The sequence below is a fragment of the Anomalospiza imberbis genome, chromosome 1 (genome assembly GCF_031753505.1).
Source record: "Anomalospiza imberbis isolate Cuckoo-Finch-1a 21T00152 chromosome 1, ASM3175350v1, whole genome shotgun sequence".
NCBI lineage: Eukaryota > Metazoa > Chordata > Aves > Passeriformes > Viduidae > Anomalospiza > Anomalospiza imberbis.
Window position 1 is genome coordinate 61,518,488 of NC_089681.1, and position 14,631 is coordinate 61,533,118.

The window sequence follows — 14,631 nt, forward strand, 5'->3', positions numbered from 1 at the left end:
TTCCCTTCTACTATTAATCTCAGATTGAATATGTCTTGTATAAATAGCCACCTTTGTACTGTCATAATTAAACTTGGAACTTCTCTTCTCAGCCCTGTTGTCAAGCTGCTTACAGTCGGCAACATTTTTTGGTGACATTTCCTGCCATCTATCTCCATATTTTTCTTTTTCCATCCATTCCTGCTTGCATCTCTCCTTTTTGTCACCCTCTTATTGAATGAGTCTTAATGACAGTATATACGTAATTTTTGGTAGAATTTGATTAAGAATGGAGTCAGTTTTGTAGTTTTCATATTATTATTTAATAGTGAAGAACTATTAGAAATAGAAAATAAAATTAAATCTAGTAAGTGTAATAATAATTAGTAATTTAATAAATGTAATAATTTTCGTGTTGTGTTGGGATCTGTGATATTTAACTGCACCCGGGATTGTAGAAGTCTCTGTCTTTCAGCCCCGCTGCCAAAGAAGGAGTCATAATTCGTCTGTGCTGGTTTTCAAGGTTGTTTATTTCTTCTTATCTAAAATATTTTCTCTCTGACCTGCAGCAGGTCTGTCTCGCAGGAGAGCGTGCGGAGCTCTGCCCCTCAGTGGGATGCTACAAACATTATATACTAGAAACTACGTGTGCTATATTTACAATAACGTGCCAATATGTATCACCCATGTCTAACAGTGTGTCCCCAGCCTAAACCAATAGAAAAATGCCAACACCACAGTGAAACATGGAGGGCATGAAGAAGAAGGAAAAGGACAAGGCACGCGCAATTTTCCTTCATCTTGCCCCCTTTGAACCCCTTATCTAGAATCCTAAAATTCTACTTTTGCACCCGTGCCACACTAATTACTACTTATATCAAACACTCAGAGCTTGTAATTCATCCTGTAAGATTGAAAACTCTTTTCCATGGACAGAGATCAGAGACAATGTCTCTCAAGGCTCTGTACAGGGGGGCTCCTGACCCCCTGCCAGGGTCCCAGACCTTCCAGGGCAGCCAGAGGGATGCCCTGGATTCCCACAATGTTGTACCTTCAACTATCATTTACACCTTAAATTGCTCTCAGTCCTCTTCCCTTATCTTTCCAATCAGAGTAAAGCTTTTTTATGGAACTACATTATTCTAGTTTCATTCAGCTCCTTAATTTTTTTATTTCAATTTACAGTAGCAGTAAAATACTGCATACCTGGATAGCATGTATGCTTTTGCCATATTTGTGATATGTGTATTGAGCTAAGTTTTCACAATATACTTGCTAAATCCTCCAAAGGACTATTTCTTCATTCCCTTGCTAAGCTGACAACTTTTTTCCTCCTGAAGAATTTGTAATGCTTAGAAAACATCAATAGTACTTACTGCACTTGGCATTGCAACCAGAGGGTAGTCTTAACCTCAGGTTTTACCCCTGGGAAATCTGTGCAGTACCTTTTAGTCATGTAAAACGCACACACAGTTGTTTAATCCAAATTTCACTTTGGATTAAACTGCTTTTCTCTGGCATTTCTTCTGTTTAATGTTAAGCTCATTCACTTTCTTTCCTTCTTGGTTTATTCACTGAGGTTAAGCACAAAAACCACATGTAGGGGATGACTCCCCTTTTAAGTCACTTCATCAAATCTTATCTTTGGAGACCATCAGTTTTGGAGCCAGGGATTGTAGTTAAGGGAAAGGAGTCTGAAAGGGCTATTTCAGACATTCTGTCCTTCACTTTTAACTTGTCTCTCTCTGTTTTACTGCTGTATTTGTATTTGTATTTGTATTTGTATATAATACATACTGTTTCATGTGTCTGTATTAAAAAAAAAATCACCACCAATTGTTTTCATTGCTCTTTCACTCTTATCATCATGCAGTATGACAAACTATTATCTTTTCTCATGATCTGACAATCATACATGAGGCATTTTTCTTCTAATAAGCAATTATCATTACAATGATGCTCAGAATTTACATTTCTTTGCTTCAGTACTGTTTCTCTTACATCTTCTATGAGCTTCAAAGGAAACTTATTTAGCTTTAACTTGTTTGATAGCTGTCCTGTTATGATTCAGTCAAGGAGATTTGAGTTTGTACAGAGAATGTGGTGGTGGATCTACTTTTTTCTTCTGTATTTCTTGTAGATGCATTCTGAGTTCAGTAAGTGCAGATACCACCTCTTTCTGGGGATATCTAGTTTTCTAAAGCTCTGTGCATCTTTCTCTGTGAATTACACTTCACTTTGATTAATCATACCACTCTATTTATGTGCCTTTTTTTCAGTCTGCACTACTGATGGATGGCACAGTACTTATCCACAGAAACATTCAAAAATTATGCTTAGTTTCTGTAGCATGGTAGTCATTCCTTTGCTCTGACCATCTAGAGAATCTCCTCTGTTCATTTTCCAAGAGTTTTTTATTGCTAATAATGTATTCCTCTGTATATTTCCTTGGCTGTCTCGGCTGCACTACAACATCTACAGATTTTACTTCTGTAGTGTTATGAGATTTGGCATTGTTTCTTCTGGACCCTGATTTTTCAATATTTCTTTCTTCAGCCTGCTTAGTGAATTTACCCTTTGTCTCTTCCTCTACATTTTAGAACTTGTCTCATTCTCTTCATCCTAGAACTTGATTTGGTCTTTACAAATTCTTTTTTTGTTGTAGGGGAATTTCCCTTTCCTGCCATTTGTGCCTAGTTCCACACATTATGTGTTGCTTATGTGCCAGGAGTGTGGCCACATTTATACAATAAGCAAAACAATTTATATCAAATGTGCTTCTCATTTGAACTGTCACTCCATTATTCTGAAACCTTTTAGAAAGCATGGATATGGCTGGAGTGAGCTGTAAAGAAAGCTAAATTTTTAAATGCAAGTTTGCATAAACTGAAAAAAGCCCCAACCCAAATTACTAAAATACAAAAAAAAGAAAAATAATATCATGCTTACTAACTTATAACAAAGAATTTCATCAATCAGAGCAGAAAAGAAGGGAGAGTTTATTCTCTGAGTAAAGAAGCAACAGTTTGGCAGAAGCTACGATACGGCAAATGAAATTATGCTTGCAAGTATAAGGAGTGAAATGGATTATGTAATTACTTCCTGCAATGTCTGAGAAAAAGAAATTAGATGGGTTCTGTTATTTGTCAATTTAAGTCAACATTTGGTCATTCAGGACATTGTTACATACAATGTACATACTAATCAGTTTAATAAGTCTGAAACAAATAAAACAAAGATCCTAAATTGTAAAAGACTGAGGGAATGTGTCTAGAAAAAGAGTTTATATGCATGCCTTATTGGAAAAGATCATTAAAAAGAGCAATATTCATTAGTCCTAGCAGTACAGGTTGGATTTGCTTTTAGAATAATATTGTGCTCCAGTAATGCCATGACGTGTTAGTTAGTCTTTGAAAACCTAGGTACAAAGATACTATCAGTGGAGAAAAGGAGCAAAATTTTTTGGAAACAATTAAGGTAATTAAAAGCAAATTCTCTTCAGGGAAAGTGGCAGATGCCTTTGCTACCTTTGCTCAGTTCTTGTGGCTCCCTTTAGAAAATGTGGATTGAATTTGCACAGAGCTACAACCCCAACAGACTGGGTTAGGGACAGATGGTACCAAAACCAATTATTTGCTGACATTCAGAGCTCTGGATTGTATTTTCTCGTGATACATTGTGAATCCAGAGAAATTTCAGGCTGTCACAGAGAAGCCTTCATTTCTCAATTATTTGCCTTCAGCAATGACTTCAGTCTCAACAACTTTCAAAACAGGGCAACCATTTTGCCCCATGATATATGTTGCTTCTTTTGTTATTGTGTTCTTGTTATGCTTCTCATCAGTCAAATAACTTACCCAGAAGAGTAGGAACAAAACAAGTCACCTTTGCATGCTTTCTCAGCCTGTGGTTTGACACAGGTCATGGAAAAGCAAAATAAACCTTCCTCCTGACCTAAAACTGTCCTCATTTTTCTCTGAGTAAGAATTCTGCTTTCATGAACCTTTTTGCTTCTGGGTCTCGCCTTGCCGGTTACAGAGAGATTAGTGGTAAAATGATTAGGTCCAGTCAGTCCATGTGAGTGAAGACAGGTGCAAGAATAAATGTCAGCCTGTCACACAGAGAAGTTTACAATTAAAATGATCCTTGCATCTTGAAAAACAGCTTTCTAGGGAATAGCAGGTGGCAGCTGTTTTTTCCCTTAAATATTTTCTGTAGTATTGATTTAGCTGTAATTCCTCTAAGGCTATGGCTACATTAGCAAGCACTGCATGGAAATAGGAATTTGTCTGAGAATCCCAGGCCTTCATTAGATATTTTGCTGGGGAATTTGCCTTGGTCTAACTCTAGTCTCGGACTGTAGGCTGAACCCATTAGTAATTGAAGTACCTTAGAGTCCCTAAAGCACACCTTTTGGGTTAGTTTAATTCGAAGCTAAGATCTTGTGTGCCTGGAGTCTAGTTTTCAGCGCAGGGTTTTTGCTACCAAAAAAAAAAAAAAAAAAAAAAAAACACTCAAAAAAAAAAAAATTCAGGGTCTGAACTGAAACACTGACATAGATTTTTCTGTAATGTGTCTCTGGTTTACTTATCAACACTATCAGATATGGTGGTCATCCAACTCTAGAGCTTCTTTATTTTCTACGTGTTTTACTGTTTGCTTCCTTATGTGCAGCAAGGCAGGGGTCCTTGACATCCCTTGAAAAGAGCTTTGGCTTATCCATCTACAGAGTGATGGACTTCCCATTTCTGCTGACAAGGAATGTAGCAAGTAACTAAGTCTGATTTAAAAAATAGCATTTACTGAAAACCATAGGCAGTCACTACTACAGTAACTTGATCAATGGTCATGGCATGAGTTCAGCAACTACTTTTCTACTGATAGTCCTATAAAGTATGTGCTGACAAAGAAACAGGTGACCTGAGGACAGTTAAGAAATATGCATAAAGGAATCTGACACAGTAGAGATATGCATTGCAAAATCATGTAGACAAAGCTATTAAGATTATGATTTTAGTAGCTCCTTTCTTAAATCACATTGTTTTATGTTTTATGTTGGATGATAGCTGTTTGCATAATGAAAAGGGGATGTTCTAAGTGGGCTTTATGGAATTAGTATATTAATCTCAGAAAAGCTATTTTGGTTAATGAGTTTAGTCTTTTAAAGTTTTTTTTCCTGAGAGTCGGTAGCCATATCTTTATGTCATAATAAATACAGCCCTGGATGTAAGTTATCTGATTGCTTGATAAGAAGAATTCTAATACGAACCTAGTTAATCATACTTCAGTATTTGTATTTGAAACGAATCTTAGCAGCAAGATTTCCAAGAAATGCACTGTGTTATACTCAGTAAATCTCACCATAGATTAGGATTGATTTGTATACAATAAAGTAAGAAGTATGGAAATTTTTTTTTCAGTTTTGATATCTGGTTATGCTTGGTGCTCCAGACTGAGTGTTCTGAGCATATCTAGGTTGGATTAGCAAATTTCTGCTTTATTGGTTGCTTCCATTATTCAAAAGATTATAGGTATTTTTGTAGGTACATGAAAGTAAAACAGAAGATTGTGTTAGTTCTGACAATTGATTAGTTAAATTGTACAATTATCAGTGCAGTAATATTTTAGAATCTTTATTTCATGTCCTCTTTATAGAGTCATAAATATTAATATTTTGGAAAATAGCCCCTTTAATAACATCTTCCATACAATTTTTCTTCAAATGTGAGAATTCTTCCTCTAAATGATCCCCAAAAAGAACACATGCTTTGTAGACTAGAAATAAAAAGTGTGTTTCTTATTTAAAGGAAAAAAAATGCATAGACTATATTCTGTATAATTCCTTTCTTATTAGTGGCATACACTAGACTTCTTAGTATTCTGAAAAAAAATAAATCAAGTGTTTTTACTTTTTGTCAAGAAGCAAAATTACCAATTCCTGTGAATTTTTCAGAAAGCAGTTTTCCCTGGATTTTGTATGAAATAGTCATAATACTTCATTGTGTGGATTATCCAAAATGTTTATTGCCTCAGCTCTAGTCTATGATAGCTGATTTAAGTGGTTTTTTTCTCTTTCACAGGCAGGATGCATTAACTCAGTCTGTAAAATGTACTGTCACACTGAAAAGCATTAGCATAATTGGCTGGCACCTATTTCTTGGACATTCTGTCTGACAAACCCACAGGTCCTTGTGATTAAAATATGATGTATAACCTTGCTGATAGCTGTCTCCCAAAGAGGATAGCATAAAAAGTTGAGAAAGAGTATTTTATCTGTCTTGGAGTTGAAATTTAAGATTTGGAAATTGCCAAAGCATTTGCATATTTTTACTAGTGGTTATAACTACTCATCTGCTGTTTGATATTCATCTTGCAGAAATTTGCTATTCATGGTAATAATTAAATATTTAGTAACGTTTATTATTTGTATAAAATGTATAGTATACATAATAATGTATGTAATGAGAAGTATGAGCCATTGGCTTTCTAAAAGTGGGGAACAACTCCTGAAAGTCTGAAAAATCAGGAATCCTGGTACTGCGTGGGCTAGAGGCACCATGATTTTTGCAGGTGCCATTAAGCCCTCTCTCATGCACAGTGAACTTTGATATACATGGAACATGCAGTGCATGTCTGAAGCACATTCCATACGCATCATATGCAAAAGCATGACAAGGAATGCTATTGCTACTGTCATTATGACATGTCCTTGACCAACACAGGCAACTGATTTCGTTTTGAAGATATTCTCTGTTGAATTTGGGAGAAACTATTACCCTTGAAAACTAAAAAGGCCAAGGGCTTCTACTTGCAAAATGGTGCACATAATGGTGTAACAGATTTCTGTGGCATCTGTATTATTTCTGGCAATCTTGCCTCTCTAGCAATGTATCCATGAGCATCTTGTCTTATGAACAAATCACAGCTACTGAAAGTAACAGCTTTTACAAATCATTGTTCTTGTGAAGTGGAATTCCATTTGTTGCATTATTTCAGCTCAGCAGGGCAAGGAAAGGTGAGAAAGTTCACCCAGCACAATTTAGAAATTCAAAGAAGTTACCATCAAACAGTACTTTTGTATAGCATGTGGGTTTTTTAATTTTAAGATCTAAGACCCTGCAGCCTAACAAGGACAGAAGGAACTGCTGTGTCCCTTCAAAAAGAGGGAACTTTCCCTTCTTAGAATGATGGAGGAGCTCATTCTGGTAAGCTAATGAGTCACAGTGTGCTAAATCTTAGAGTTGGCACAGGACTTGAATGGCCATCTGTTACTAAAATGTTTCTTTTCTGAAAATGTTTTTACTTTCAAAAATTATTGCATGGCAAACAGGAGATCAGATTTTTATAATCATTGCACTATTCTTTTTTAGGTGAAAGCACAACTTCAAAAGATGGGAGCTTTTCAGCCCATAAACATATTTCTCCGTCAAGAAATTGACCGGATGCAACTTGTTATATCCAGAGTTCGAACTACACTGACTGATCTCAAATTGGCTATTGATGGTAAGCTGCAATATCAAACATTGTAATTAAGGTGTAATATTTATTACTAGCAGTTGCTTATACCATATAACGAAATAAATATTTCTCCTCGTTTCCTTACTTTCTCTTTTGTTCCCTCCCTCACACGGATTTTCTCTTTTTCTCTATCTTTATCATATGACCATTAATTCTAGCCCTTAAAATCTCCTGATTGCATCTCTAAGGACATTCCACCTAAATTTATTCTGCATGCATCTTCTCCAGTACTGCAGTTCTTGTCCCTCAACACTACTTCACTTCTGTGATTCTCTCTAGGATCCTACAGAGCTCCGAGGAGCTGAATTGCGTGAAAAAGTCCATGGGCCGTGTACCAGAGTTATTTAAGAAATTAAGCTGAGACATAATGATATAGAACAAGGTGGAAAGGTTGCTGCTAAGTAATTGAGAGACAGGGAACTCAGGAGGCAAGGTGATAAAGACTCTAATTTAAGGTGAAATTTGACACATTTGTTAAACTGGTTATACCAAATGGCATGTCTCTAAATGGAAGCTGAAGTGAGTGGCAGTGTCAATCAAAAGGGAGAGAAAGACAGTTCTTCATTTAGGCTTCACAGGAGGCAGGAAGCAGCACTCTGTATCTCTCAGGGACAGGAGTATTTGGCTGAAAGTGAGCAATGGTGAATGAAGTTTGAAAAAAACAAGAGTAGAGGCAACTAGAAGCAGATGGAAAATTTGATCAGAAAAAGAGTGAGGAAAAAGAAGGGATAATGATGTTGCCATCTGCTTTTTGTTTTCACTTCCTATTTTGCTTCCTCTTTTGCAAGAGTTGAAATACCCAGGAAGGAAAGTGTACTGTTGCGCAGCCAAGCTTCTTGAATTAACAAATTAAAATGAAGCAGGAATGGGTAGATTCCACTGGTAAAGCTCTCACCCAAGTCGGCTGTTCTCTAGCAGAGAGACAGAAATTATCTGACAGAGCAAACTGTCTGCACAGGGAGCAGGTCAGTACGCCTCAGAAGTAGTCCCTTCTGACATAGTTGATGGCATTACTGTAATCTGTCTTGCTGGTGTCCTGACAATGTCTTTTATGAGGGGGGATTATTTTTTAATTTGTATTTTTATTACATAAGGATCAAAAGGGATTTTTTTTTTCCCTATCATTTGTATGATACACTAAGACAACAAGACATGCTTCAGAAACCTTATGCCTATGATCTGAATCTAGGAAAGATGTGCCCAAGGCTAATAATCTTCCATATCCTGTAATAACATACACAAAGATCAAGCTGGAAGAAACTATTTTCCTCTCTTCCTGAGCTGAAAGTTCCCTTTTATATGTGAATAGAGTCCCTTTTCAAGTATATAAAAGGAATATTTTCCATCCAAGAAAGTGTTAATCTTTCCTTGATTGTGATAGATATATTTAAATTCTCAATATGTATAATATTCTGCAGAGGGGTGGATGAGTAACATAATTTATTTGCACTTCACATTCAGTTCCACAGTGGGCACAGTCCTCTGCCAGATGTTTAATCAAGTTAATGCTGTAACTTCCATGCAATTCTCTAAAATATAATTTCATATGGACAGACAAGTTAAATATAGTGAAAAATTGCTCTGAAAACAAAATTGGATGTATAGTTAACAATAACAATTAATGGCTTCTGGCATGTTGATGCTATATCAAGTGCATGTGATGGACTGTTAATTAGGGGATGGAAAGAACATTTAGGCACTGTTTCTCAGCAAAAGGGGAAACCCCAGACTGTCTCATACTAGATTCTTTCCGAAAACTAGTCAACTGCAATCTCCGGTCATCTGAGGTGCTTCATTTTCTTTACAATAAGGTAAACTGATGTGCCTGCTCAAACAGGTAATGTAATTTTTGACATCTGCCCTGCTCATGTATCTGGCTCTGGTTTCACAAACCTGTTAAGACCCCAGGACCCACTTTAAGCAGACCTAAAATTTCAAATAAATTTGGTGTTTAAGAATATAGTGTGTCTTTAGGTTGTGAAAGGAAATCTGAATAACTGATTCTGCAATTTGGATGTGAATGGATGGACCTTGTTATTTTGATGTTGCTCACCAAGGTAATGTAAAGCCCTCCTCAGGGGTTTTTTGAGGTAATTTGAGGTAATGTAAAGTCCTCCTCAGGGAGAGTCCATGTGCAGCTGAACATGAGGAATGTGGAAGGAATTTGCAGACACAGTTTTGTCCCTCTGTCCAGAGGGCAGATTAAGCAGTTCAGCTTTTGGGAAGGGTGAGGATGCTCAGCATGTGTCCAACATGTTTGTCGGCAAATATGCCCCAGAAGCTTGCATCTCCACCAATAAACTTTGCTGCCCAGAGGGATACTTTTTCTGGATCAAATGGTAGTAATTAGATAGTAGCTGCACTTTGTACTCTCACATATGTCCCAACTATTACTTCTGCTTTAATTACTTATTGATTGCCCAGAGTTTATTTCACAGTTGGCATAATACAAAGCTTCACCATAAATCAGAACACAGCAGTGATGGTTGTCCTCTCGAGTGCCCTAAGTAGAAGCCATGTTCCAAACAGAGAAATCTTCTCAGAGACAGGGAGGAGTAAGACATTGGGTTTGCACCAAAAGTGACACATCTTAATGAGTTATGAGCAGCAGAATCTTGAGCCCCTGTCAGAAAATGACCATTATTTGTAGGGCAGTACCCAATCTGTAGAGTTCCTGTGTACTTACCTTCTGCCTCTGGCAGTGTAGAGGTCTCTAGCACAGAATACTAGTCCCCCAATCTTTATTGTAAAGTGGGTACTTCAAAGCCCCTCTCCTACTAGTGAAGATAGGGTCACTAAATGCAATAAAATCTAATGATCTATCCAGTTACTCCTAGCCATTTAAAGTTTGTTTGAGTTTTTCTGAATGTGGCCTGTCTGTGAGATTTTGTGGCGTTGTCTTTATTTCTCCGTGCACTGAATAAGAGTGGTAATTTTTGGTTACCATTTTGATATCTTCTCTTGGTGAAGAAAGTGAGAAGAGAGACTCTGTGGGAGTGTTTTCCATGAATGAAGTATGGCATACTTGTAGTAGCACTGAAAGTGGGTATTGAATCCTTGGCAATGGAAATAAGCACAGCTTTTAGTTTGATTTTAATTGTTATTCTTTTTAACCCACTTAACATTGTGTTTAAGGGCTTCTTGTGAAACAAAAAATGCTTAATCCATTACTTATATTTAGGTTCTAGTTTGGTCATAAAACTGCATCCACTTGGTTCTGGTTTCTAGTACCTTACAGCTTTGTGTTTTCAAACACATCCTTGGAAACTGCCTAAATTGCCTACTTCATGAACAAGTGAAGAACATCTGAGAAACCTTGGATTTTTTATCTTTTCATGTCATATGTATGCCCCATGATCACAGAACTCCCACTGCTACTTGTACAATATTTGCAGAGTTAGGAGAGGTAAGTCCTTTTCTAATAACACATGTCCTGAAAATACAGCAGTTCTATGGCAAAGTAGTTCTACACGTTATAGGAGTTGTGTAGGATTTTTATGTCATTTACACAAGCTCATGAGTGAAGCCCAAGATAAAGATTCACTACTTTTTTCCAACTCAGAATACCATGAGGTTGAAAGTACCATTTGTATTATGATGCTGAAAGGAATTTCTGTTCATTGTACGTAGCACCTTATAAGAGGGATATAAATGAAGTCCAAAAGAGTCAAAAGAGGTAGCTGGTAATTTGTTTTAACCTACATGGTGAAAAAGTGAAGCTCAGGAAACTAGTCTTGCCAGAGTGCACAGGAAAAGTAATTTCCCATGAAAAGAAGAGGTATGGACTCATTGACCATGTCTGCCTAAATTCTATTTTTACTCGTAATGGTATAAGACTGCTAACACTAACACAGTTTTAGTTCAGCTTGCTGGCAATGGTAATAGAAGTTTGAACTGAAAGATCTTGGGCTCTTACCTTACTAAGTTGTACTGTGGGTATGTATATGTGTGTGTCTGAGGCTTGTAGGGATTCATCACCTTTGAATGAGGATTTTATTTGAAAATAATTAAGAGCACTTAGTAAAGACATTAATGGAATATAGCAATGGGGAGATCATTTGAGGAATGAAGGGGGTGAGTCTAATGGTGTGAGTCTTGTGGTGTAGTTACTCTTAGCTCAGCAGCTCTCATCCATTATTTAATCCTCATCCTGATAAGAATGCCAGAATGCCTCCTGTTGTCTTTCACAGTGTGGCACATAATTTCTGAACTTCTTAATTGGTGTTACATATGTTTGCCATGATGCTGGCCAGGACAACTGTTTAGAAACACACACTGCACATTAAGGACAAACTGCAGAATGGAGTTTATCTGCCTGTTGTATTGCTCTAGCTCAGGGTAGTGATTTGTATTACTTTTTTGTAGAGTTTTGTGTGGACTTTCATCTTCAAATTACTGCTTTAAACTTTTCATTTTCAGTCTTTTGATGGAAAGGACTCTTCAGCCAAGAGCATTTAGTACTGGAGATGGTAAATTTTCATAACAATTTCCAAGGTTACTTTCAAGTTACCATCTTTCTGACTGAAGGATTTAGCTATTGAAGACAATCTAGGATTATTGTACTCTTCTATATGAAAAATTGCACGCTACTTAAGTTTCTTAGTCCCTCTCATCTCTCCTGACTTGAAGAATTGAATCAAAGGATTCTGCACCAGAAAAGAAAGGTGGAAAACAAAGAGAAAAGAGAGGAGGGGCAAAGGATAGATGCAGCTGGAGGGAATACCAGTCTACAAATAAAACATGGAGAGAGTGTTGAGCATTGCAGGTCTTGGCTGCCTGTTTTACTCTTCCTGTTTTAGAGTTGGAGCAAAAGAAAGTGACAAAATTTTGAGGGGCCTTGGGATGAAAACAGCATGGTGGAGTTCAATGAACTTCTGAGAACTTCCTGGGAATTACCTCCGAATGCTTAAGCGTGCAAGTACTGAAAGTGAAGAAAGAGGAAAATACCCAAAGAACTGCCTGAAGCAAAGAAGTCAACTTCAATCAGCGCAGGAGTGGTGGTCACAGAGCCGACAGAACCATACTAAATCTTGCAAAATATAGAAAAACTAGTTTTAGGTATAGGAAAACATAGATTAGCTTTTATACCTTGTGCCTTTGGGTGGAATAATTAAAAAAGCTTTGGAGAAAACACAGGCAAGTGTTAGCTGTTGCCATAAGGCAGAAAGAGAGAAAAACTTAGGAAGTTATAAACAAGTTGTTATTTTCTTTTCAACATGTTCAGCAAAGAAGAGTGAGTTGGAGCTTGGTGGTGGAGGCAAGGTGTGACTGCTTGAAGAATGAAGCGGGTTGTTTGGGAGGTTAACTTGAGTGGGAACTAAAGGCTGAAAAGGTCATCTTCTGGGGTTGGGAATTGGGGCAGTCAATAATGGATTGATGCTTTCACTGAGCTTTTTTCTCTATGTACTCTTCAGGCTAGCTTAACAGATGCAGTGTCTAGCAAGCATTGTCCTCCAGGGCTAGTCTCCAATTTTATTATAATTATATCAGCTATTGGCAAATTGTACTTGATGGAGAAAGTAGCTTTTATTAATTTAATTTATATCCTACATAATTATTCTTGTTATTTTTGATTTACATCTGTGCCTGTGGGAAGACAATCAGTCAGTGGACCAAGGCTTTTTTTGGTTCATGCTAGAATTTAAGATCCTTCCTTTGTTCCTAACTTTAGTTACTAATTTAAATGAGCTGTACAAGTTTCCTAGTCCAGATAGACACTTTCACAAATGTGAAATTCTAAACAGATCCAAATTTTACAAATTCCACAGTTTTCAGATTCAATTTGTGGGAGGTATGGTAGTGAAAAGGATCAACTCCAAGAAATAATACAAGCTCCTCATGTAGTCTATTCAAAGCATTATAGCTATTGAATGAATCACCCTAAAACCAGATCACTTTAAAAGAACATAATATTTACTTTAATTATCAATAAAAACTAATTATCCTCAGAACTGAGAACCTTTATTTGGGTTATTTACCCCTCAGCAATAGGATAGATTTAGAAGTGGTTTAGAAGGGAGACGGTATAAATGTAGGGCAATCAAAAAGGGGAATGCTAATTTCCAAACTGTGTATACTGTGCAAACAGTGTGGTTGTAGTAGACATTATTTTTAAAGTATGGAAGTATGGAGTATTCTTTTCTTTAACTGACCTGACCCTTCATCAGTCATTTTTGGATGGCCTTTCTTCCATTCAAGAAGGGGAATACCATGGAGTAACTCCCAAAATAACCAAGTTATAAACAGTTGGCCTATCTGATTCATAGAACATTTGAGCCTGTCATGTTAAGTTCATAGGACGTTCAGTCTCTTCATATAGTAGAGTGCTCTGAGGTTCCCAGAAGTTAAATATGAGAAGCCTATGACATTGTACTACTCATTCAATTTATCAAAGATGGTTTTTCCAACACCTATATCACTTTTGTTCAGAAAGATGGCATGATTTTTCTCCTATGGTATTTTTTTATTTTTGACAATTATTTTATTTTATTAATAATTTTTATTTTTATCAGACTATTTTGGCTGCAGGAATGCATCCCAACACCCACAGATGCCATTTAGTGCTGAAATTCAAGCACTGGATGCCTACTGCCAAAGATGACACCCACTCACTAGGAATATTTATGCAGATATATGGGCACAGCCTGAGCTGTGAATATACCTCATCCTCAAGAACTCTCTGGCTTAGCAGTCTCAACAGCTGCTCTGAGTCATAGCAGGCAGACATCCTAAGGGATTTCACAATGCTTCAGGGCAGAGACTGGTTGTATCTCCCTATTTGAAAGGCTCCAGCCTGCCCAGAAGAATAGAGAAAGAAAGGAGAAAGTTGAATGTATCAGCCTGAAAACAAGGAATAACCAGAAATGAAAGAGTTCTGTCTTAGTTCAATGGTAGTGATTCCCAGGGCTAAACCAGGATGCTCCTCACTTGTTTTGTGCCCTCAGTATGGTTGCTCTGAAGTTGAAACCAACATGCATTGCAAGACTTTTCCCCTCATTTTTTCTGTCTTTAAAAGGTGACTAAAGTGTATGGTGTAATGCTATGTTTTTCTAAGCAAAGTGGAGTAGACATGGACTGGCTTTTTTCTTAAATGTTGGTTCTCTTGGTTATATATTAGAGAAGATTAATATCCAA

General features: G+C 37.0%; 1 protein-coding gene across 7 annotated transcripts in view; it reads left to right on the forward strand.

Annotated features, from left to right (window-relative positions):
• The window catches only part of LOC137476415 (dynein axonemal heavy chain 5-like), a 149,226-nt gene that overhangs the window by 126,076 nt on the left and 8,519 nt on the right, over positions 1–14,631 (forward strand). For 5 of the 7 annotated variants that reach the window (XM_068194694.1, XM_068194664.1, XM_068194655.1 and 2 more), the window contains one exon: positions 7,350–7,482. In XM_068194694.1, coding sequence (XP_068050795.1) covers positions 7,350–7,482 — 133 coding nt within the window. Of the gene's footprint in view, positions 1–6,975; positions 7,142–7,349; positions 7,483–7,776; positions 9,456–14,631 lie in introns of those variants that run through there. The other 2 variants (XM_068194700.1, XM_068194711.1) reach the window with 2 other exon arrangements.